The sequence below is a fragment of the Odontesthes bonariensis genome, chromosome 21 (assembly GCF_027942865.1).
Source record: "Odontesthes bonariensis isolate fOdoBon6 chromosome 21, fOdoBon6.hap1, whole genome shotgun sequence".
Classification (NCBI taxonomy): domain Eukaryota; kingdom Metazoa; phylum Chordata; class Actinopteri; order Atheriniformes; family Atherinopsidae; genus Odontesthes; species Odontesthes bonariensis.
The window spans coordinates 7,232,358-7,258,901 of NC_134526.1; the positions used below are offsets into that span (position 1 = coordinate 7,232,358).

Below are 26,544 nucleotides of genomic sequence, written 5' to 3' on the forward strand. Positions count from 1 at the left end.
TATGTACGTTTGTTAGGAAGATACAGAGAAGGTGTTCTATTTGCTCTAATAAGGGAACAGCAACTAGCTTTCTCAGACTGCTCAACTGACTTATTCAGCATTAAACAATGAACAATCAAAAGCAGCAAATTGTTCACACAGATCTGATAAGTTAAGTCACCATAACACACTGTAAACAAAAAGGCTGGAACCATTTGGGGTATCTGGAAGCACTGATAAAACAGATGATTGTAAAGGTTGACTGTTGTTGGACATAAACTGATGACAAGAATGTATCTGTTTGGTTCAAATATATGCCCCACACCCATCATAAAGGCTCCTTATTGAAGTCTCAACTGTGTCTCTTTCCTCAAAGAAAACACTGTGCAGACCAAACGCCTCTCGTCAACACCAACCATAAAGTGATGTATGTTGGTGGCATTGGCAGGGTCTGGGAAATTGCTCAGAATTGCAGGAATGATGTTTTTAAGGGGCCTCTGGGATAGGCTGCAGCCCCCCGCAACCCGACAGTTGGATTAAGCGGGTACAGAAAATGGATGGATGGATGTTTTTAAAGGAAAGCCTGCTTCAGTCTTCCAACTCAGACTGGGACAGAAGACCACCTTTCAGCATGGCAATGACCTCAAACATACGAGTAAAGCAATGTTTAAGTGGCCCAGGCCTCAAGTTAAACTGAGAATCTGTTTTATGTGGATTTAAATGTCACTGCATACCAGCTTGGATGGTTCTGAAACGGTTTTCAGTGGCTGCATGTGCACAGCTCATAGAGACGTATCCCAGGAGAAGTTCAGCCTTAATTTCTACAAAAGGGGGCTCTACAAACTATTGAATTTGGAGGGCGAGTTAATCCTTATACCCATTAAAATGTTCTTTTTTTTCTTTTTTTTTCGGCACACTTCAAAGTGGTGAGCATGTTGGCATGAAATGAAACGTAATCCACAAAAATTGATTTTAATACCAGGGTTCAAGAAAACTAAATATGGGGAAAAAATAGCTTTGAATAGCTTTCAAATCAAGTTTTTATCAAACTGACTACAGGACTCACAATCTGCGTCTCATTTTCACACCTTTGGTCGTGGTGGAATTGATCAAAAGTATTTACAGGGTTGGTATTTCTATGAGAAGAAAGCTGCTACCAAAGCTAATTTGTGTTCTTCCTCAATGAAAAGAGGAGGTGTTTCATAGCTGTAGCGGTGAGGTAAAAGCAGCAACATTTGATGGTTGGACCAATGGAAGCCATTTATTATTCCTAACAGGTGCTGTCTGTGTATCCAAAGCCTAACATAACTCACACTTTCTTGCCACAGAGCATCCAAGTCCATGTCCAAGAAGTGTTTAAAGGCACATCTGTAAACTTTAGTCTTGCCATGGATGACACGTTCCTTCTTTACCATGAACACACAGCCTGTAGCTGATACTAAATCACTCCCACAAACATGGTGATCCCGCTGTAAAAACTAACAATATGTACTTCCGTCTGCTGCGGAAATAAGTCCAGAGCAAATAAAGCGTATATATTAAAAGTTTGGATCCGTTTATGGTGGCGAGCTGTTTGGAGAAAGCACAGAGCCCTTTTACAAGTGAAATCAAACATTTGTGAGCTGTTTTTAAAGATTTACATCTTCAGTCTGAGTGCCACAGACGGAGTGGAGATGTTTATCTCCATTCCCATATCAGATGCCGTGCAGCACAGCAGTGTCACAAACACACACTGCGTCCCATTAAAGAGACTAAGTTGTTTTTCCTTTCTTTAGTCCGTCCTTGTGTTATCAGCATGCATGTCCTTGAGTATCAATAAAAATTGATGTTTAAATAAAAAGAACAGTGCATATATCAGCATTTCTAATTGCTAGTGTCAGTGTTTATCTGTATGTCCTATCCTCTCTTTATATCCCGTAACATATCATTTTAAACTTTAAAACATCACAATATGTCATCTTAATCTATTCATTTTTTAGGTTTAAGTCATTCTGTTGCCAGTTTACTTGCACCTTTTTGTCCTTCAGCCTTAGCTGAACCTGATATGATCCCGAGAGACCAGCTTGGGAACTCACTGTCCCTTCCTCAGCGACAAGCTGTGCAGGGGCAGCAGTCAGAAATCCCCATCCCCCCTTCGTGATACTTTACCCCAAGGAGTTTCTGTCATGTTGGTGTCGTGACACCCTGGTTCATGTGGTCATGGCATTCGTCTGTACTTCAGAGCCCTTTCCAGGTCAGTGCAAATCAGAATCTCTCGATGGAAAATATTTGGACATCTTCTCTTGATGAGTCATGATTTGTGTCAGAGGTCAAAACTGCTTTTCAACGGTGTGACACAGATCTGAATAATTTGAGCCATTATTCATTGCCATTTTTACACTAAGAATGGCACATCTAAGTTTAAGTTCTAATTCTAAGTTTACTAAACACAGGCACACCGGCTGAAACAAGCCGATTAAATGGCTTCCGACCGCTGATAGTGGAAGGTTTACCCTCAGAGAACTTCAACTCGTCAGTCCATCACAGCAGTACCAACCAGTGAATAAGCCTGAAACTACAACATTAAGATATGAAAATGATGCTTTACTTTAAAGGCTTTGTTGGACAACATCTTCCAATAAGGAAGTCTTTCTGAAATAATTTGAGTTTGACGTTTTTGGACGGGATTTGTGGGAAAATTTCCCACACAGCAGGACAATGAGTGAGCTCCCAAAATCAATCAATCTCATCACTTTTTTATCTGAAAAGTGTTTTTGTCAGCTTCAGAGTCTTAGTGGGAAATGTTACGGTCACTAAACACGTGTTTCTGTAAAGAAAAAGCGAGCTGAGTCCACTCTCGCAGTCCTGAGCGCAGCTCGTTTCAGGTCCTTCGTCATTGGAAGCAGGACTGAACGCCTCTTACATACTTCCCCCATGCACTGAAAAGCCAGATGTTAACAGGTGTTTTCTGACCAGTGCATAAGGGGCTTAACTTTAAACAACTCAAAACATTTCTATTCTGTTCTATTTTCATGCCACGAAAAGGAGCTATTCCCAAAATATGTTTTAAAACACTCATATCGAATTAAAAGCTTTTAAACATGCAAACATTCTAAAAACTAAACAAACTGTCAAACAAGGCCGTTTCTCACCGATTTCAGTTTTAAAAGAAGGAACTGACTGCATGTAATCAGCCACTGACAAATGGTGGAAATTATCAATGTTTCATGTTAAAGGAAAAACTGAATTGAAGAGTGTAGACGAGATGGATTTCCCTGCGAATTGCTCCTTCCATTTCCATAATTAATGAATCTATTCAGGTCTGATGGAAATGCACAACAACAGCGGGACGATCAGCGTTTTCAATTATTAATGGAACTTCAGGATTTCAGACGGATTTCTCTCTTTGAGACTTTTCATCTTAAATCTGTCAAGTCGCTGTGGTATTTGTCTTTTGATGCATACTCCCTTTCCTTGTTGTTTGATCTTTTTCCCCCCTGATTTGTAGAATCAACTGCACCTCCTTGCCTCTCGGCTTCCTTGAGAACAAGACGGAGTAAAATACCAAAATTTGATTGAGAATCAGAAGCAGAAGGGCTTCGCATTCAGATTCATTTCCATGTCTCTAATCTGATTGTGATGATTCAGCTAAGTGGCAAAAGTAAAACCCAGACTAATGACATGACAAGAAAGTGAAGAACATGCATTTTGGCGGACATTGTTTACATCTAGTTCCATACAACCTACCCGTAGGCCAACAATGGAGCCCTACAGGTCAGAGCAATACAAGTAAATGAGCACAGGAGTGTTTGTGGGCTGCAGACGCATCCGTAGGTTCGATGAAAGATGCACAGCCTTAAACAGACTGTCAGGAGAATATTTTATCCTTCAGTTGTTTCTTCCTTCAAAGCTCAGCCTCATGAGACTCAAGCAAGAACACACATCCAGTTGTTGTCTCCAGTCTGTTCGTATCCGCAGCTGTTGTGGTGCCGTTCTCCTGACCCTGAAACCAATAGATTTCCTTTGATGTGTCTGATCCACGGCACGCGTCGGAGGAAGTTTCAGAAGCATTTTTATACGTTACCACCTCAGGGACATCCAGTGAGCAATAACCTCAACCTGCTCACTGCAGAGCAGTTTGACTGAAGCAGTTGGTGATTAAGTGCTTGCTGAAAGGCACACAGGCAGAAATAATTGAAAGCAGAAATCTACTTTTTTCTCTCCCAGAATGTGATTTTCTGTGACTGTGATACATGTCTGCTGCAGCTGCAAAAGACAGAAAGAATCCACTTTCATGTGCTTTCAAGAAGTTGATAGCAACTAAAAGACTGAGAGGACACAGCAGCAACATAATACACAGCAGTGCTTTCAAAGAAATGCATCGTAAGGAACACAGTGGAGCTACATGAGATGGGGCATGATTAACATCTTGGATGCGGCTGAATCTGAATGATTTCACCCAAAGGCTGGGGAACATCTGACATGATGCTGCAGTTTGACCCAAAGATCCTCCGAGTGCTACTACCGACTTCAAACTATGCACCGCCAAGCTTTCACACATGAACTAGAATAACCCTCAGGTCAGCATCACCATGATTATCTCTTAATCGGAGTGTGTGATGGAGGTAGAGTTATGTTCCTGGCCTCTTTCCAGTGGATAAAACATGGAACATAACCTTTTTCTAATGCCAAAAAAAATCCCTGTAAATGTGACTTAATACTTTCATACCTAATCTTTTACATAAGAGTCAGGATTCAGTGGAATAAAGTAAAAAAGATCAAAGAAAGCCTCAGATTGCTCCTACTTAGCTATTTTCCATACAGTCTAATATTATCCTATGTGTTGAAGTGTGAGTACAACAAAACTGGGACACCTATTAGGGTCGGGGTTTTTTGTGTGTTAATAACACTTAAAAAATAATAAAAAATAAGCACACATGGCTCCATAAATCTGGATGTTCTTTTTTTCACGTGTTCCTAAGCTTTTAGAGGCTGAGTTTGTGTGTTTGTGACAAATGGGATCCCAGAATTGCTAACTTCCAACTCGGAAAGGTCACCAGAAGTGAGTCAGCTTTCCTATTTGTGATATAAAGCATTAAACAAAATACTGGAAGAGCATTATCATAAATGCTAAATAACTGCCGGGGAGAATTTGAGCTTAGCAAAGGACAGCACAAGAGTAAAAGAGTAAACTTTCCTTTTTTCAGGTACAGTGAATTTAGCTGTGTAGGATACAGATGGAGATGCGGGATGTTTCTATTCTCAGCTGCGAGTCTGACGTAGAAATGAGATATTTTCAAATGTAGGAAGCCCCAAAGTGCCAGAATTATGTTTCTTTAAATCTATTTGAATTGGCAGTGAGTTTAGACACCCACAGAAGTGGGACTTTTTCAGAATCTGTCCCCTTTAAAGGAGCAGTGTGTTGGATTTACTGACATCTAGCAGCGAAGGAGCAAAATCCAACTGACTGAATGTTCTACTACCGAGAATGTGGAATAAACTAAGATGGTTGTAAGAAACATAAACCTCCACAGCCAGTGTTCGGCTGGTCCGTTTTCCTCCACTCACCATAGAAATGGGGTCAAGGACTCATTCTGAGGTTATCTAAAACACAGTCATTCTTATTTTTATTAAATTCTAAACTCTTAAAAACATTTCTGTGACTAACATATTGCATTTCTGCCGAAAAATACTACACATATGAGATTTGAACACTGAATGCTGCACCAGAGCAGCAGCGGCATCGAGGGCTGATAAACTTAGTTCATCTCCAAGTTTGACTCACATGCACAAACATGCACCGCACGTCTACGACAATATAGAACAAAGAGGCTTGGATTACCAAACACACACAGTGGGAGTTTTACTTTGTTTTCTGATGGTGGTGTGATTTCTTCTCTTTATCCTTAAAAAGTAGCTGATCACAGTCAACAAAGGCAGTTGGAAAAAGGTGAAGATGCGTTTCACAGTGGGAAGAGAAGACTTTGGTTATTGATGCAACTCTTGGGCAATCTCTGGGATGGTTTAATGTAAGCATTTGTTGTATCACCCTGCCCGAAAAGATGTTTCTTTTATTGGCTCCATTAACACTTAAAAACTTGCTCAGTTGAATCCACACAGCATAGAGACAATAGTGTAGGTGGGAGCTAGTTGCCCTGAGCCCCTGGGAGGGAATATATATATCCGATTCGTGGGTAGCATGCATATCTTTGTGATTAAAGGACAAGACCGTTTTTTTTACATTGGGCCCTTGATTTCACATTATAATATGATGTTCTACTCACCCCAGCTTGTTGTTGGTAATTTGGAGCTGTTCCGAAGATATTCGAGAGGCGTCTGGCTGCTCTCTTGAGATATTCGGCCATGAAACGGTTTCCTATGGGCAACGTTATACAGGCACAAACTACGCTGTTTATAATTTATTAATTACTGTACACTAGCACTGATAACGTGGAGGTGCGTCGCTTACTTAAAAAAATCCGGGTTACTGTAATTTTGATTTTTTTGTCGTAAAGTGGGTGTTACTGACGTCATCATCGTGCTACTACCACAGACAGCTCACAGACCTGCTGCCTATTTATTCATTCGGCTAAAATTCAAAATTACAGTAACACGGATTTTTTTAAGTAAGCGACGCACCTCCACGTTATCAGTGCTAGTGTACAGTAATTAATAAATTATAAACAGCGTAGTTTGTGCCTGTATAAACTTGCCCATAGGAAACCGTTTCATTACTAACAACAAGCAGGGGTGAGTAGAACATCATGTTATAATGTGAAATCAAGGGCCCAATGTCAAAAAAACTGTCTTGTCCTTTAATGTGTTTGTGTAAGAGGAAAAGTTGCAAGAAAAAGCAGTGAATGGTGAGACTTGAGGTCAAGAAAGCAACTTAAATGCAGTCACTGCTTCAGTTATTACTCACTGTGTTTATTCCATAAACACTAACCACAGAATAGAATCCATTGTCATTGCATATCAGGGTACAATGGAGTCCCATGTTTTACAAAGACAGCTTTGAAGCGTGAAGCTCATCTGCTGTAACTTAACATCCTTCCTTGGGTTTAAGATAGAGACTGGCTGGAGCTTCAGCTACTGGCATTCATCAAACACAGCAGCATCCTTTGGCCTTCTATTTCAAAGCCTGATCTTTTCTGAGTCCCGTGGTTTATGCATCAACGTGACCTTATGAATACTAACCATCTATAATCTGTTGTATCTGCAGTCGGGGCTCGCATTACATCAGCAGATTTAGGTGACTGTTCATGGTGGCCTTCAGCTTAATGTCTAACAGCCAATGCATGCTGGTTACACTGGAAAAAATCTAAATCTTACCAAGTATATTTGTCTCATTTCTAGTCAAAATATCTCATTACACTTAATATAAGACACAACTGCCTAACAAGTACTATTTCAGCCAGATATAGGGTCTTGTTTGAAGACAATACATCTGGAATATCTTGTTAAGTGAAAGAGTCTTGAAAACAAATTGTTTTGAGTCATATTTCACATGAAACAAGCTTTTTTTTTTAATTTGAAGAGGTTTTTAAGCTAATTTCAAGATCACTTTTATCTCAAACGTCCTAAATATCACAACTTATTTCAAGAAATCTTGACAAGCCGATTTTCACTAGTTCCATTGGCAGATTTTTTGCTTATTTCAAGCAAAAACGTCTTGTATTTGTTGTTTTTTTACTTATTTTTGGAGGGGCATTTTTTCCAGTGTGTACCCAGTGGTTACGTTGGAAAGTGTAAGTCTAAGCTCATGAAGCCCCTTGAACCATCTGCTCTGACGTTAAAAACTGAATCAGGGCTGGAAAGCATAGTTCACACGGGCCACAGCAGCAACGAGGTTGCTTTGATTGGAGCTGCAGCTTCCGTCTGAATCCCGTTCTTGTTCATTTCAGTCCACTTCAATAACTTACGGTCTCGCTTTACAGAATCTCAATGGAAAGGTCAGACACTCGCATTATTACCTGGATGTACTTAAATCTCAATCAGTGGTCTTTCTGTGATGAAAGATCAGGCTTTGAGGAGGGCCATCTGCAAATAAGCTTCTGTCTGTTGACAGGGGAAGAGCCTATGTCAATATCCGCTGACATTAAAGAATAATCACAACATACACGTGTGATTAAAGACTTCTTCTCACTTATATGATTAAGCAGACAGATTTTGGGTGTTCCTCCTAAAGTAGCTGCTCCCAGTTAACAATCCCAACTGTAATTATTACAGCCGTCCGTTTAGCATCGCCACTTTCTGATGGCTTTATTCCATCTTTATTCGGTATTTTAAGCTAGTTCAGTTCTGTAGAAATCCATTAAACCTATAAAGAGATGAATTTGCTAACTTACCTTTTCATAAAGTTGTTCTCTCTGTTAAAACCAATCAGCTGAAACCAATCATAACGCCCTCTATCCTGCAGCACTAACTGAGCAGTCAACTGCTACAGATGCTCTCAAACACACAGGTGTAATTCAATAGAAACAATATATATGACACTTAAGTAAAACAACTGCTTCAAAGATTACAGCTAAACATTATATTTTATGATTACAGAGCAAAGGATTTGTTTCTTAATCTCCACTGCAGAAAGTAACCTTGATTTTCCTTCTTCAGCACAGTTAAATGTCACGTTATTAATAACAAACCAGCTGCACAGGTTAATAAAACTGAACCTGCGTGAAAAGAATCCTGGCATTGTTGAAATGGGGCTTATTATCACTGTACAAAGTGGTATTTGCCTTTTAGCTTGAGTTAATCATGTTTTTCTAAGCTGGTGCCATCTTGTGATGAGCAGCCAGCATGCAGAGAATTTTTAGAGCAAACAAACCAAAAAAATACAGCTATATCACAGACAGGATTTATTACCATGAGCAAAACATTTCATACTCACAACGTCATTTCAACCATTGTTGATGTAGTAAAGTACACCAGATATGCTAAAAAAGACAGCATTAATAAAGCTAAATCTGGAGTAAAAATTACACCCGAGCACACCTCAGGCCAAACTCTTAAACTCTGTCTTGCAGTATTACTGTGTCTCTGCAGATTTCTCTGGAGATAGAGCCGATACATTACAGCAGCCAGACACTCCCTGCCTGCAGCCTGATTAGGTGCTACTTTCCAACTCGGAGCACTGTTTAATTTGTCATAGTGGGTGCAGTTATTTGGTCCTGGACAGAGCTCTGAAAAGTAGGGTGGAGATGTGCATCTGCTCCACATTTGGAAGCGTGGCTCGCTGAGGTATCATTTACTTTTATTGAGGATGGTGAGAACGCTTTGCCTCGCCTTTGGCACACATATTCCACTATGCCATTCCCTGCTGATGAGGCTCGCTGCAGGGTGGCTGAGAGTACATCACTATTGGAGATGTGGGAGCAAAAGAGAAGATCATAAACTATAGCATGGACCTAATAGATTTATTGATTGCCCAACCTGATGCGAGCTCTCCATGATACGGTAGATTCAGCACATGAAACCTTGCTGCTGCAGGGCGGACCGGCCAAAGAAACGCGAGCGATTTGTATTTCCTGCCGGCTACCTTTGTCTCTCAACATGTAGTCCTACTTGCTTTCTTTCTCTTCACCGAAGCCCCTCTCTGCTTGGCAGATCAAAGCAATCTCTGGACTCTAAAGCCTGTAATAACCAACTCCCATCAACACTTACCTTCCAAGATGCATTCCATCAAACAAATTTGTACTCCAAGGAGTCAAGTTCTCTCATGTTTATTTACTTCCACATCTATGCACCTGTGTTCCCTATGTCTCATTTAATGTGGCTGTTGCATCCCTTTTGGTATCAGAGTGACGCGCTCTAAATGCAGTGATAATGACTGAGCCTCGGGGACTCTTTGCCGACTTGCTGCAGGAGGCTAATGAGATTAGCAAAACCTGTGAGGCCCGGTAACAACATGAAGCCTCCTTTAAAGTAAAACAAGATTAGGAGAAAGCAGGACTGAATCAACAAGATGGGAATATGGCTAAATATATCATTACCATACTACTCTCTATATTGATCGATGTCGATCTCATTCTGGGAAGATAACGTGAATTCAGTCTCTGGCTCACCCCCACTTTCGTGGTTCTTCTGCTAGACTCATTCACTCCTATGTTTCTGCTCAGTTTCCTTCCTCAGTTCGCTGGTAAGTCATTGTATTTTATCCTTTTTCCTTCAGGGTTTTCATGGCGGTTAGCAACCAGCTTCTAGGTGCATTAGCGCCAACTAGTGGGCTATGAAGACATGTCGACTGAATACATCTCATGCTATTAACAGAGATCAAATTCAATAAATTTAATCGTTTTATCGTCCACTCTTAATTCTATCTGTGAAACCACCAAATAAGCTGAAGGTACGACTGGTTTAACTTGTATATTTGGTGCTGTTTTGGTGGTGTTAAATTGGGAATCATTTCCTTGTATTGCAGTGAGACAGCTGCAGGAGCCGGATCTTTCATGGTTTCACCCTTTTGCTAATATTTCAAAGAGATTGCACAGAATGGGTGTTTAAATTTTGCCCAGTGGTTGCTCTCAGGACATTTTCCCAACAGCAGCTTGATCTATTCGTACGTAATGTTCAGACATTAAACAAGAGAAAATCATTAAGCCTGGGTGAACTTTTTACCGCTTTACACTCAAAGCCACACAAAAAGCTATAGGAACAAGTTATGAGACATCACAGGTTTCACATTGGGAAGGAATCTTCACTCAACGAATGCTTTGTCACAACATACACAGGGACCTGTGAATATTAAGGTCAGAAAGCAAACAACAGAACCTTTCTAATACTGCAGTGATAATTATATATCTGAATTCAGACAAGTGTGAAAATGTCTCCTTCCACAACAAATAATGGCTTAGGAGCACAGAGTTGATTGCATATTTACATGTCAGTACACTGGATAAGGATGAAAAGACAAGCAAAGTGGACATAAAGAGCAGCACCACTAAGCTGAGCAGGAAAACCAAATGAAAATCATACAGTTTGATCAAATCATGCACTCACGGATTGCATGGACTGCAGTCGAGAGGAAGGGAGCTATTTTAATGCTTAGTGCTATCAGCAATGTAATCACGCTGCTGTCAAATGGCAATCGTGAGCTTGTTTCCAACGATGGGGTGTCCACTGGATTAAATAAAAGAGACAAAATGCTATCCATCACAGCTTAGCTCCTTAAAAATGGTAATTAACTGCATGTTTACTGCAGTTCAGTAGCATGAAGAGAATAGATGAAAAGGCGGAAAAGAGAATTTTAGCCAGGATGTGTGGGACACCATCCTCATGCCTGGCTACTATCCATGCCCTCCCATCCTTATGCAATGGATCAATTTCTGCATAAATAGCTTGCATCTCTGAAGCATAAAATTAACTTGTGAATGAATATAGATGTCTATTTTTCATAGAAATTGACTTAAAGAGCCGATATCAATCTCATTTACCAATTAATAATTTTATCATGGAGTCTACCAGAAGAGGTTTATATGGTTCAATGTAAAATAAACAGATAAATAAAAGCACTCTGTTAACTTAACCTGAAAAGCTCCATTTAAGCTCCTTTCCCCTAAAAGACCCCCCTTAGCTAGTGCCAGTTTATAGTATAGAGGGCCTGCCCATGATGTCATCAGATATGTCACTTGGGTTACGCCCACTTTTTGTCACGGAGACAACTGGAATTCAGGCTTGGAAACGTGGACTTGCAGTGAACACATTAAATTCATTGTTGTACAATATTACGACAAACCATTAGTTAAGATATTTATCACATTGTGTAACTGTGTAACTGCAATGTTTTTTCCAAGTTTACAGTCACTCGGCGAGATAAGCAATGATTTTCCTTGATATTTAGTTGAACATTGGTATTGTTACTGATGTTTGGGTGTGTGATTTGCTTTGAAAATATAGTTTATTGAGTTTGTTTTATGTTATTTGTATTGCTGTTCTTGAACCTTTTCAAAACCTACATCGCCACCTTGCTCTTCCGGGGGACAGCAGGTTTAAAAAGCTATTTTTAGATATATCTAGGACACTATATGAGATTGTGTAATGTTAAATAAATAAGTTAATGAATAAATGAACAAATGAATAAGCAAAGCCCCAGCTGCTGACAAAGGCTCTTCAGGCGTTTCAGGTCAGTGTTTTCTCTGAGAAAGAATAACTCCTTTCAGTTGGCTCTCCCAAAGGCTTTATGGGGAAAAAGGAAAGAAAAGAAAATGAGAAGTATATTATGGCCTCTTTGACAATGATATACAACGTTAAATTTCGTGTGTTACTGGCTTTGTCTTTTAAGAAAGGGGCTGATAAATGGAAGAAACCCTGAACACTACAAAACGGACTGTAACACCGGACACGTGAACCATGTCAGGTAACTAAGCTACTGAAGAGGTGCTCGAGGCCTGAGTCGGCACCATAAATAAACCAGAGTGCAGCTGGACCTTGTGTTGTGCTGAGGGAGTTTTATACTTACAATTGTTGCTATTGTAGTTCCAGTTCCTTCAACAGTTTTACACAAAGTAAACTAAAGCAGAAAACCAACCAAGATCACGGTGAAAGCAGAATCAAATTAATCAATTTCAGGAAAAAAAAAAAAAACACACTCCCTTTCTCCTCCTGCTTGTCAAGACCTGGCACCAACATTAACCACAAGGCTACTTGGCCATCGTCATTTGATAAGAGCTCTGCGTGCGTCACCTTGGTTGCAGGTTATGGGAATACAGAGGGCTGCAGAGCACTGATAAATTCCCTTCTTTAAAACCCACCTGTTGGTTTCAGTGCCAGCCAAAGTGATGTCACTTCAGGCAATTTATCTGATCTGAAACAGCTTCCTTTTACAAGCGACGACTCGGTGCCAACGGGACACAAAAAGCATCTTCCCCCTCCCCAAGTATCCTCTAATATTCCTCAAGACCTATAAATGATGTGCACAGTGGACAGTTCTCACCCGATCTGCATTACATCAAATACACCGTGTGCATGCACTGCTTTTCTCAGCCCCTTTCATGTGGGTTAACACTTTTTTAATTATTGTGGGATAATTAGCCGAAGTGAATTAAGTGAAAGGTCTATTGGTGAAAACTGTCTGGAAAGACTACACTGGAAAAAATCAAAGTCTTACCAAGTATATTTGTCTCATTTCTAGTGAAAATATCTCATTACACTTAATATAAGACATAACTGCCTAACAAGTACTATTTCAGCCAGATATAGGGACTTGTTGGAAGACAATACATCTGGAATATCTTGTTTAAATGAAAAAGTCTCGAAAACAAATTGTTTTGAGTCGGATTTCATATGAAACAAGCTTTTTTTGACATTTGAAGAGGTTTTTAAGCCAATTTCAAGATCACTTTTATCTCAAAAGTCCCAAATATCACATCTTATTTCAAGAAATCTTCACAAGCCGATTTTCACTAGTTCCATTGGCAGATTTTTTTTGCTTAAGCAAAAACGTCTTGTATTTGTTGCTTTTTTTAAACTTTTTTTTGGAGGGGCATTTTTTCCAGTCTACTGTTGGTTGTTTAGTTTTCTAAAATTCAAACAACAAAATGTACAGAAATGACCATCCTTAACTTTATACACAGGCAAGCTCACAGAGATGCATGCAATGACTTCACACATCATTTGGTGGAGGAACATAATGTTTTAAAATGACACAAAACCTTCTCCGGCATTGCATTGGTGACCAGGTAGTGGTGATAGTATCGCTGCTCCACTTGTAAAAAGATGGGTTTTGAAAACACAACTGCAAAAACTGAGGACTGTGCTGGCCGAGCATGTTCAAAACTAAAATTTCCTCAATCTCAACATATGTTTGGTCCCCGGAGCAAAGAAAGTATTTTAGTTTACCTACACTCAACTGTAACAAAAACTCACAAAAGAATAGGTTGTATGAGAGGAGAATAATTGTCCCAGGTGGGAATAAAACTCCAGGAGCAGCTGCACTCCCCCCCATCCTCCCCCTCCTGTCCCTGTAAGCCTTTGTCAGCTTTTATACAACCAAAAGACAAAGGTGTGTGTCGGCCACAACAAAGCTGATAATTGACTCTCCACTCGTATTGTTTTTTGTGATGCTGGGACATGATTTAGGCACACTGATTATTCAGTGCTCCTAATTCTCCTGCTGTCAGCCTTCAACTCCTCAAAGTTGGAGTTTCTATACTGCAGACGAAACAGATGCCGTGATGTAAATGTGCCATGGGGAGGAAGGGAGGCCACGAGCATCCTCAATCTCACTCACAGCCATGATGAAAACTTTTAGAATATGAGAGCGATCAGATACAGTCAGTAAACTCCTCTTGGGGTCTGCACAAAATAAAAATAATCTTTTTCACTTTGAGAGATTGCTTAGCCTGAGGCCCATAATTAACCCATTTCCTCCATGTTAATACATGAGTGCAGCTTTAATTTTCTGTACTTTTCAGATCCTGTTTCTTCTTTGCAAATAATTATTTAGAGAAAAAAGTGTAAAAAGAACATGCTTTTCTACGAGTTGATGGAGTTCTGATAAACTTAAAGTTAAGTTGGACTTACGGAGGAGAAGTTGTGAGCTCCACAGGGCTCTCCTCTGTATTTGCATGAGAGCAGCATGTCATCCAGTTGGTGGCTCAGTCTGTCCATAAACTCCAGGTTGGTTCCTTCAAAGTTTCTGGGCGGCAGAAAGAGCCTGAAGTCCGACAGTTTCCTGAACCATGCCCGACGGTCCTCCTGTAGCAAGTCCAGAACCATGGGCCTCACAGTCCGGTTGGCCAGCAGCAGACCAAGCCAGTGGCCAGCAAAATAGAGGTCGCTCTTGGTGAGTTTGTAGAGACGGATAGGGTTGTTGTTGCAGATAGTGACTGTAGGGAAGGCCAGTTCTTTGGCCCATTCAGTGTGAACCCGAGTGTAGGTGGGGAAGGAGAGCCAGTAGAGCAGCCGGTTGGAGGACCAGGACAGAAGCAACCCGAGGGAGGTGCAGAGGGCCAGCAGCCAGAAAGCTCTGCGGCGCACAGAGCCACCGGGGACACAAACGTGCCGGAGGCCATGTAGGCGTGTCCGTGACAGTTGAGTGGACGTGACGTGAGCCACAGTCGGCTTTGTGTGACGTCGCTGACTACCCTTTCTGATCATAGCTGGGGATCCCCTCCGGAGACAGCGCCCCTCCAGGGCCATAGTTGCCCACAGCACTCCTACAGCCACAGGAGAGGCTTCATTTCCCAGCCAGGCCTCAGGGGCTGGGGCCCACATGTAGCTCCAGGATATTTCCACTACAGCAATCCACACATAGAAATGTGTTTGACCTATTGAACACAATTAACCCGTGCAATGCTAGCCAAAACAACACTGTCTGCACATGTGAAAGCACCCTCCTGTTAATGCTGTGTCTTTTGAAGTTGTCCTGTCCTGGTGCTGCTGGAGCTGGGATGAGCTCAGCAGAACTACTTGTTGGTCTTCTCTCCAGGTCTCTCTGTCTTGTAATGCTCCAATCATCCAACTCAGCAGGGAAGAGCAGAAAACATCAGATAGGCAAATGTGCTCCGAGCAAGGTGTCTTCTACATGAATGAGTCCTGCATCCACGGCAGTCCGTGTGACAGTGAACAAGAGAGGAGGAGACAGAGAGCGAGGCAAAGGGGAAGAGGGATGGGAGGAGAGAGGAGGACGGAATACAAAATACCAAAGGCTTAGCAGAGAGGACGGAAAACAAATGAAAGAGGTGAAGGTAATTAAAATAATGAGATGACAGAGGGGTGGAGTGTGTCTGAGGAGAGCTTGCCTTGTTCCAGCGCTATGGTTTCTCTTCTTTTGAGTTGTGTCCATGTCAGTCAGCCACAGATTGCAATCAGTTTTTATGTCACCATCAAGTACGAGCTTTAATTCAATTCACACGAGGCTCCCGTGCTAATTTGTTTTCCGTCCCACTTTGCGGTCTCACTTTTGACAGCTTGACTTCTCTGTGATGTCACTGATGTGCTCCTCATCTCTCGGCGCGCTCGGCTGTTTCTGGTGTTATTAGCTCCTTCGGGTGACCACGGGGTAGTTTGATCTGGCAGCTGATCTGCCTCTCAGCCCTGGAGCTCCTGTTAGAAACATACAGCAACACACTTTCACATGGAAAAGGAGGAGCTCACGCACATTCACGGTCACGCACAGTAGTTTCCTGCAGGAAACCAGACCAGAGCTAATCTCTTCTGTCACAGTCTGATCTCAACAGCTCTTCCCATCTTTAATCCTTCTTCTGTTATTCTCTCTTCTTCTTCCTCCTCTCTAGTTTTTCTCCCCGACTCAGAGACGGCATCTCTCATCTCAGTATTCCTCTCATGTCTCCGCTTCTTCTAAAAATACTCTCTCCCAATCAAATCCATCAACTTGCCCTCACGCTCCTCCTCCTCCTCCGCTTATTTTTTATGTTAGTCGAGTGCTGTAATCTCAGCCTCCTGTTGGGCTCCCTGTCCTCCTCCTCTTCTTTTCCACTTTGTGTATTCACTCTCTTGTTTCTCCCCCCGTCAGGAAAAGCTTCTCCATGTGCATTCTTCCCTCTGTGTCCTTGTCTTCTTCCTCCACCTTTCTCCTCCCCCCTGCTCTGAATGACTTCTGTCTCCACTGAGATCGCTCTGTTTATCCCGCCGTCTTCTCTTGCGCGTTTTTTCCCCCCCAGTTTTGGGGCAGCTTGTCCCCCAGTTGCGCCTCTTCTCCTCCCCCTGCGCCACAGCTCTGTCCACGCAGCCGGTGAGCCTGTCACTGATGAGAGCGCCTGTCTCTGTCTGTGCTAACTCGCGCCGTCCTTCGCCCCCCTCTGTTTGTCTGCCGCTGCTGCTGCTGCTGAGCAGCCACAGAGCGATGAGAGACTGCTGTGTGCACGCAGTGCACAAAAGCCACACACAATCTGGGCTCCTTTGAAGTACAGTCAAAATTTTAACATGCGCTTTTTTATCATGTGGACATATTTGATTTAAATCAGATAAAAAATTTAAAAATATGCTTTTAAATGGTTATAAATGAAAGCATTAACATGCAGTCTTTGGGGGAAGGTTTCTTGTGGATCGCAGTTAGCTCTTTTTGTTCAAAGAAATGACTATTTTTCCATGGTACTCAGTTCCCAGTGTTCCAGTTTTTATAGTTTTAGTGGTTGTTGCTCACAGTTTTCACTAACTAAATCAAGACGATTATCAGAACCCACAAAGCTTTGGACCTGAGGCTGCAGAAAAGGATCAAAGCAGGAACTGAAAAATATGACCGAAAATAATACCAGAACATCGGTGACCAACTGAAAATCAGTTTTACATCATTGCAGTATTGTTGCAGGGGGTAATGAAGAGCCTACAGAGGCACTAATTAGAGCAGCAGTGGCCTTTCACCTAAAATGATGCTATTAACAGCACGCTGCTTGGATAATCGAGCTCTAGAAACCAGTGAACCCCTTTTCGTTTTAGTAGCAGCTGAGAGCGTGAAGAGTCTTTTCCTTTAAAAGCGGTAGTGCTGGTTCGGAGACGGTACCTAACCTGGACCCAGTTCTCTGGCTCCAGCCCCCAAAAACTGGTGCTACATAAACTCCAAATATTTGCTGATTCAGAAACAAAGACCAGCTTATGTCAGGGGCTGGGGGCGGGGTTTTGGAGACCAATCAGACACACAAATATGTTGTGACCGCTGTGTGTTTAAAAATCCAGAGCCAGTTACAGCATGAAGTAAAAACCTGACCTTCAATATGTGTGTGAAGTCGAAGCAGCGGCGTCCCTCTCTTTTACCGGCTGTTCGATGTCTTAATGTATCTGCCCGATGTGTCAAATGGAGCGGCATTTCAAGTTGCCATTTCCAACTCTAAACAACTTTTGCAGCAACAATGATGAACATTATCAGGTAATGTCACCAGCTGGTGTTTACAGATGCAGCTTAAAACAGTGTGCACGCATCCTGTTTGCAGCACTGTTCATAAATACCAATCAGGGCTTGGAAATGCCAGTCAGCTTTGTAATGAGCGCTCACTGAATGTTGCTTAAAACCGTCTCCTTGCACTGTGCTGCTCCACAGAAATTCAGAGGTTTAAAAAAGTTTCAAAAGAGACATTAAAGTGATAAAATGATGAAAGCTTAGTGGTGTTTTTTCGGCTGTGAGAAATCAACTGGTTCTAAAGCTGCATCAGTTCTGAACTGGCTTCAGCACCAGGCCCAATATGAGTGGAATGTCACCTATAACAACAGAAAACTCTATACGTACTGATGAACACAGGAAGCCTATCCTTTGGTCAGATGAGACCTAAATTAATTGGTTGAGCTCAGACATGCTGAAGCATGTTTGCTGCAAACCTTGCCAGGTCTACCCTGTAATGATGTGTAATGAGAGTAAGTGTAATGATATGGCCGCATGAGCGCAGAAGGTGTGCAAAAGTGCATTTAGAAATGGTTGTCATACCAAAACACTGGCTAATAAAAAAGCTTCCAGGGTCCAAAAACTGGAAAATTTGGGAAATTGTAACCTGGCTAACTATGTCAGTTGACTCGATACAAACAGGAAACCTCTGGGGCAAGAACCCTGCCCAACAAAGAGCAGGAGAACTGAGTCTTTCATCAAAAACAAGGCGGACTGAAAATACACTGACCACCAGTAATGAAACGTGTAATGAAACCTTTACTGAATTGATTTTTGATTCTTTATTTTATACATTAGCAAATACCCTTTTCAAAGTTTTTTCTTTGAGATAATACAATTGTTTATCATTTTTACATTTATGGGATGTTACAAAGAAGAAACATCCAGATTTGTTCAGCTTTCCTTTTGACATCCTTTAACATTTTGATTTTATCGTGTACATTGTTGAATAACCTCATAAGCACAGTTTATCGGAACATAACAAGCTTGAGTTCATACAATCACATGTAAGCCAAAAAAAAGTTTTTTTGCTGCTGTACAAGGCAAGATTTGACTATTTTCCAAGAGAACAGTGAAAGGCTGCTATTCAGAGTGTTTTAAAGTCAAACAAAATGTAGGAAAACATCGACTTCAAACAGCAAAATGGGCTTGGAGCCACCATGACCACCGCCAACGCAACAGAGTGATATCCTTTTGCCTTGTTCCTCGTGGAAAACTACTTTTCCTGGCATTTTTCACTGCTTTATGGTGGAGGGATTTGAAAAAGAACACATTAGCCAAAAAGCATTTTCTGGCCAACACATTGAAGTTAAATAAGCTTCATCAGTGCAAGTAAACACCGAGCTTCTGAGCCAACTCAAACTGCAGCATAAGTGCTCTTGTTCACTCAGAACTATATGCACGGCTTTGTAAAAATTCAAGGTTTCACTCATTTGCATTCAGTGTTCTTCTGCCAATTACAGCGGGGACCATTTTATCCTTGTGTGATCAGGAATTTTTCTTTTAGATTTCTTAATTAAACTCCCTCAAGCTCCGCTATGTCTTCAAAAACGAGACAGAAAAGCGGAGCTCTTTGTGTGCGGCAGCTCTGAATTAAAATACCATCTCCAGCTCATTTCTGCATCTGTAAGTGGTAAGTCTCCAAAGCTCATCGAATTATCTTAAACAGGGCAAGCCGAGAGTCGAATTTTCAGCCAGATCAGCTACATGTGCAGGCGTTACATTATTCTGAAAATATGAACCTGCATTGCTTCTAAACGTCTGACTGAGTGTTTTACAAGACTCCCCGAAAACTCAACGTTAAGTACATCAGTTGAAACAAACCTTTTCACAGATCTTTCAGCTCATCTCAAAAGGAATTACAATAGAAATCAAACATAGCGTGTGTTTCCTTGCAAACACATTGAGGCACTTCCACAATGAGGCAAGCCATCTCCAAACAACACAACGAGAACTGTAACATATCCATGTATAATGCATAATCGGCCAAAGTACAAAACAAGAAATGCAGGATCGGGATGTCAAATGCATAAACACACTCTTAATTCTTCCAACAATTACAGCGCTACTGTGGAATCCACATATACAAACACATCCACACACACATGCACACACTGATCCAGCCTGAAGCTAGATTCAGAGGCAGCCTTCCAGAGCATGGATCCACAGGCTGAATAATTATCTCAGAGCCATAAAGAGTTTCTCGATCCAACCGTGCAGCCAGTGTAAAGAACACCTCAAAGGCTCAACATATTCAATTTGCAATTCTAAAGCGTGCAGAAAATCATAGATTAATTAGGGATACAGCCAAGGCAAGCATCAGATACAATTACACAGCGGCCTATAGCTGCAGACCCGTGCCATGTATTTATATTCCTTCATGTTTTAATCCGCAACACTGTCTGAGATCAAAAGACATGTGACTGTAAACTGCTTCTTAGACAAATAAAAACATTCACAGATTCGTGTTAATGGGTAGAATGTTTCAGGGAAACCACGGTGCTGCTGTGAAGCTCCCGCCCAGCGAAAGGAAGGCAGCAGTTGCAGATGATTAATAAGGATGGGGGCTCCATGCTGGCCTTGTGGGTGAATGCTCAGGTGAGCCTGTGTCAACGGCAAGCAGGTGAAAAATGAGGGAGGCGAAGGAAAACAGGGGATCTTGCCTCGGTGTGCCATTAATCACTCCAACCTGATTTAAAATGACAGTGATGGCAGGGAGGCAATCAACGGTTACTTTTTTCTTTTTTCTTTTTTTTTTTGCTTTATGAGTTTTGCAAACTGAATGCAGCAACATTTGTCTTCTGGGGAAACCAGCTTACAGTCCAGAGTAGCTTCAACTTACGTCTTCTCCCGGGACCTTACGATAAACCAACGCTCTGAAACCCCTCAGCAGCAACTTCTTGATGGTAGCCGCTTTTGTAGCTGTTGTAAAGGTTCATGACAAAAGCTTCATTTGTAATATATCAGGGTATCTGGGCTGCAAATAATCAGTCATTCTGACCAGAACACTTCTATAATTAACAAATTGCCTTTATCCAAGCATTTATACACCCAGACACAAGCAGAAAATACTGCATTGCTCATCAGCATTGTTTTAATTTTCTGCACAAAATGGAACCTTAAACCAACAGCTGGCTTTGCATTAACATTAAACATCTCTGCGATGTAGCTGACACAAGCAAAACTGTCCTGCTGCATTTTTCTCCTGGAGAGCCGAGTATCTGCCGTTTATGGTTGCAGCTGCTCTGGCTGTCCAAAAGTGTCATGCAGGAGCAATATCTTTATCGAATCTCTACCATGCACTTATCGATCGGAAGCCCTCTTGTAGATGAGCATTTGTGCTTTGTCTGTTGTCTTCTCGCTTACCTTTTCTGGGCTATTTCTCTGTGTATTGCATCATTGAGCCACTGATCTACACCTACATATCAAAGACTCAAACCAGTACATTCAAAGCACCATGAGATTATCGTGTTTTATTGTATTTATTGGAAACAGTGGGAGAGGACTGAAAAGCTTTCGCCCTCATTGCAGCTATAATTCAGTCTCGGTCAACCCTGGGTGTCTTTTTTTAGCACGTTTTTAAGCATTTTTCTTTTTTGTAATCAGAACCAAATATCCTTTGTGCCTAAATCTGAAAAAAAAAGTTAAATAGAATGATGCTGAAAAAGTACGATGGATTCACAAGTTGGTCTAACTGCAGTCTGCAGGGAAGATGGTGCTTTTTTAAGGGACATAAAAGGATAGTTCGCCTCTTTTGAAATGAAGCTGTATGACATCCCATACTAGCAATATTATTTATGAAATTTTTTTTACCCCCTGCTGCGTCCTGTGAGCCGAGTTCCAGCCTCGTTTTGGCGTTGACGAAGGCTACACAGCAGGCAGTGATACGAGGGGAGAGAAAATAGCACCAAGTGATTGTGAGGTCTGACTTTTTCCTGGAGAACGATTTTGTGATGCAAATGTATTACTCTTTTGAACGCATATTGTTTTGAGAAGCAAAACACTTTATTTTTGTGGCCCCAGCCAACTAGCCGGACTACTTTCATCAAATGCCAAAACGAGGCCGAAACTTGGCTCACAGGACGCAGCAGGGGGTAAGAAAATGTTCATAAATAATGTTGCTAATATGGGATGTCATACAGCTTCATGTCAAAAGAGGCGAACTATCCCTTTAAACCACGTCATGTCTGATTCCTTTAGCAAACACTTTGCCTATTCTGTTACCAAAACACACCTCGCATGTATCTAAGATATATTATCATCTTTGAAAACACATGCATTCTGCTCCTAACATGAACAGAAATGACTGCATCTTTAAATATAAAATGAAAAAGCAATTAAGGGGAGCGTCCTATCCAAACAACTATGACAGTGCTGAACTTTTTCTTATGCCTCAGGTGAATATCTTGCATGTGATATCTTCTGACATAAAACAAAATTAGACAAGTGGTTTCATTTTACATAAGCAATTAGTATGCTGCTTAGTCTCACTTTGGTGGCAAACGCGAACAATCCATTAAATCTTCCACGACAGGAACATGATAGATTTAAAATTGCTGTTGCAGATCAAATATTACAGAAGTGTTCTCAACTTCAAATTCTTTTTGACAGTGAAGTTATGAATACTCCAATTCACATGGAGAGGAAGAAGAAGCACATGGAGCTCGGCACAGCTGTCTGTTCTGTCAAGACGGGAGGAGGCATGCCTCCAAAGAAATTACAAGAAAAAGCCTCTGCAGGTAAAACTGAGCATTTTACTGCGATAGTGACACTCAGATGAGCCGTAATTTAGCTGTCAGGCACAGACGCTTGAATCCTTCACCACGTTAAGGAGAAACCACAGAGAACTGTCGTATGCAGTGGGAGGCATCATTTTATTTCATGACCTATTTCAATAGCAGTGAGTGAATGGAGACATCTCCAGCCTGTCCTGTTGTAACCTTGGCACAGCTCACTTGTGGAGTGGGGGCCAGTATTTGATGATATAACATGAGGTTTTAATGATCTCTGTGGGGGATATGATAGGGACATAGACTCAGCTGTAAGGCATGAAAAGTATATTAAAAAAAAACCTCTTAATCCTTAAAATGCCATCAGATATTATCTACACTAGTTCCTCTTATGCTCTAAGATGCAAAGGCGATATCGCTAAGATTCTTGCATTTTACTATTCAAAGACTGCAGTGGGTAAGGCAACAAATTGGAGGCAACTCACCTAAAATGCCACCTGGTAATCTACTCATTGTCTTTTTTATCTTTGATGGAGCTCCAGACAATCCAGCTCAGAAATTTGCTGTTGCATCATCAAGTAGTTGACAGCTCTACGCTAAGCAGTTATTCCATGTGGTTCTGTTAAAGCTCGGAAATTATTCTGAGCGTGCCCCAGTTAGGCATGTTTGGGTTAAGATAACCAATGAAAAACCTAAGTCTAATTTTAGGTCTAAATTTGTACTTTACATGTAGTTATCTTTATGTTTACTGTGTTTTTCCTCAAAGTGAATTATTAACTGACCAAAATAATGAACCTCATAATGAACCGCTATTTTCAATTAAATTAGTGGAGGTGAAAGTGAAAGGGCCTGTTGGCCACATAAAGCTGCTGATGCTGCATTAGAGAAACAATATCTATTCACATGAAGAGTAAAATGGCTTGATTCAATTAAAAAAGACCAATCCATGACCAATGGTCAAATAATGGGTGCAGCGGTCACAGGAAGGTCTGATTCAGGCATCGCCTGCTGGGTGCCTCCCAGGTCAGGTGCTTCAGTTCCTCTGTAAGTAGAGTTATGTTGCATGAATCAGGTCAAGAAATAATAATAAGAGTTTTTTCTTCTCTATGCTTTTTAATACGCCGACAAATATTGTTAAGGTCTATATTTGTGCCGTTGTTCTTTTCATTAATCAGCAATCAGATTTTATCATTAACAGACAACAGGGGAGTCCCACACCTGACTTACACTTACACACCACCACAGAAAGCCTTTTAATCATCACACAACGGTGGAGGTGCTACAGAAGTGTACATTAACTTAGTTTTTGGGTGAAAATCCAATGTTTCAGCAGTGAACTTTTTGTCACTGCGAACTGTTAGGTTTGAAGAGAAGGAACTGATTTGATCTCCAAATGGCCATAAAACAAAATATTTTGAATAAAAGAATCTTAAAGAGGGGTTAATAGAGGCTGATTTCATGGCTTGTATTGTACTGTCATAAAAAACTGATTTAGGATAACCAGCAAAGCAAATCGAAGCCTCTGATTGGCTGTAAAAGACATTCAGTATCAAGCAGACTCTGATGTGGTGGTGAACTGTTTTACTGTGTGGCACAAACACTTCCTCATGTAAGAGTTAGCAGGAGAAAATTGCCCTCCTCAAAAAAAATCTATCATCAGAAGTTTGAACAAAAGGATTTAGCCTTTTTTATGAACTTTTTAGCCGCAATCAGTTCAGGCACAAAAAGGATACAAAGGAAAAAAAGAAGCCCTCTCTATTGAAAGGCACAGGGATGGATCAACCATGGTCTGGGCTTATTTGCACAGGTAGAAGAAAATCATGGATTCAATGAAATATTGGCAAATTCTGCAACAAATATCACATGTCAAACAGTGGGAAAAACATTTGAGATGAAAAGAGGATGGCTTCCAAATCAGGACAATTATCCAAAACATACTCCAAAAAACACAATCAATTATTTAAGGAGGAGTAGGTTAGATAGATCTTGCTCTCAGAGTCATCCAACTAAAACATCATTAAAAATCAATGGATAGATCTCAAAAGAACTGTGTAGTTACGACAGCCAAAGATTGTCCAAAAAACCTCCTGCCTCCTGTAAAATCCTTTCAAAATAAAAAAAAGGGTCAAAAACCTCCCAAACAACAACAGGGAGATGCTCGACCAGCTCCAAAAAGCATTTAAGAACTGGGAGATCTACAAAAGAATGAACAAAATGAATTAACAACAGACTAAAAGGTTTGAATTTTTTTTTTTTTTTTTTACACATAAAGTAATCTTGTTTAAAGCATTAAAAGAAGTATATTTAACTTTTGGAAATCAGCTAACACTGCGACTGTAGCTACAGGTAATCCTTTTCAAATCAGGTTGTTCCGTCATGAAAACCTTCGTGTTGTTCATCCAGCTAAATTCTCATGCATATGATCATAACATCAGATCTGGTTACATTAATAACCCTCCCCAGCTGACAATATCTAAACACTGTCCGACAGTTTGGCAGCGTCCCAGCTGCACTCGATCGACTCACTTTATAAACCTCTCTGTCAGCAGACCTGAACCAAAGACACACAACCTGCATCTTATCCCGGGAACATGCTTAATAGCAACGCCTCAGCATCTTTAATATCAAACAGAAAACAGTATTTCTTCTACATGATAGCTGGTTTTGACATCCTTTATCTATACTTATGCTTAAAAACATTACAAAAACTAAATAAATCACCCAAATCTAAATCTTAAAAACTTAAGAGGATACAAGCGTGTTGCTTTCCAAAGCTATGTTATAAACATGCAAGTATCATTCTTCTTTTGCAATCTTATTTGTGTATTATCACAGTCTCAACACGCATGCTGGAAAGTGGCTACTTGGAAAAAGTCGGTCCTCTCCATGGTGCCGTGCCTGCACAGCTGGACCGCTTGCCACAACACAGAGAAAAAGGAGGTCAGATTCATAACACGTGCAGAGTGAAAGTGAGTGAAGTTTCCGGAAAGAACATCAGTATGTGTCCACATCGTAAACAGCAGTGGCTCGGGCCCAAGGACCCGGATTATCTGACGCTCAGTTACAGGTGCAAAATATTGGATTTTAAACTTTTGAAGGAAGAAACATCAGAAACTATCTTTATATCCATTCTAACTATGTGAAAAAATCTAACATTTTCTTACTTTTTTCTTCTACGTGCAGCTAACCAGGATGCTCACCGTGCTCACAGCTCTGTGTGTGTCACACTGACTCACTACGTGCTCCTGTACGAGTTAAGGTAAGCTTCAGCACGTTGGTCTTGTTAGCACAGACAGCTGACTGTTTATGTGAGGCATCGCTCCGCTTTCATCTTCGAGGCCATTTTGTGCGACGTTCACATCTTTAGAGCTGGAAAAAGCTTGAAGTCTTCACATAATTAACCTCCGGCCGCTTCTGTATCACTCCATCTCGAATGACATGCACATCTATCTTGCCATCGTTGCGTTATCTTTTCTTTTAATACAAGGTTTTGTTCCGACGTCTCCATGGTAACCGCAGCTTCATCTTGACCCACAGTATTTGGCGCAGTGAGAGTGGGGCTAATGAAAAGTCTCTGCATGATTTCCATGATTTATGTTTTTCTGCACGGAGATTTAAAGTGCATCGAATTTAAGATGAACCTGTCCCGAGCAATGTTACAGACAATGTAGGATAGGATTTTTAAAAAAAAGTCTCAGCGAGGGAATAAAGAGCTCAGAGCCTGCCACAACAGTTCCAGCTAATGATACCATTAGTGCTACGGAGCAACACAATCAATCAGAGAAGTGATTAGCATGGGCATGTAGAGAGAGCTGGACCATTAGTCAGATGTGCTGTGCATAACCTTCAGGACTTTGTGTACAAAGAAGTCCTGCATCAAAGCGTTTAGTGGAAAAAATATTTCAAATGTTCATTATAACGATGTGCAAAACAGTATCATCATGAGTTGATGAAAGTCTTTAATAAATAAAACATCCATATATTGGCAAAAACAGCAGATAAGGAAAAGGGGCTGCAGAATTA

The 26,544-nt window shown here is 41.0% G+C and overlaps 1 protein-coding gene across 2 annotated transcripts in view; it reads right to left on the bottom strand.

The window, feature by feature from the left end:
* The window catches only part of asic2 (acid-sensing (proton-gated) ion channel 2), a 407,082-nt gene that overhangs the window by 136,732 nt on the left and 243,806 nt on the right, over window positions 1-26,544 (bottom strand). Inside the window, exon 1 of one of the 2 annotated variants that reach the window (XM_075454711.1) lies at window positions 14,479-16,680. The exons of the other annotated variant lie outside the window; for it this stretch is intronic. Within the exon in view, the coding sequence (XP_075310826.1) occupies window positions 14,479-15,171 (693 nt within the window). The 5' untranslated portion in view covers window positions 15,172-16,680. Of the gene's footprint in view, window positions 1-14,478; window positions 16,681-26,544 lie in introns of those variants that run through there. 2 annotated transcript variants of the gene reach the window in all.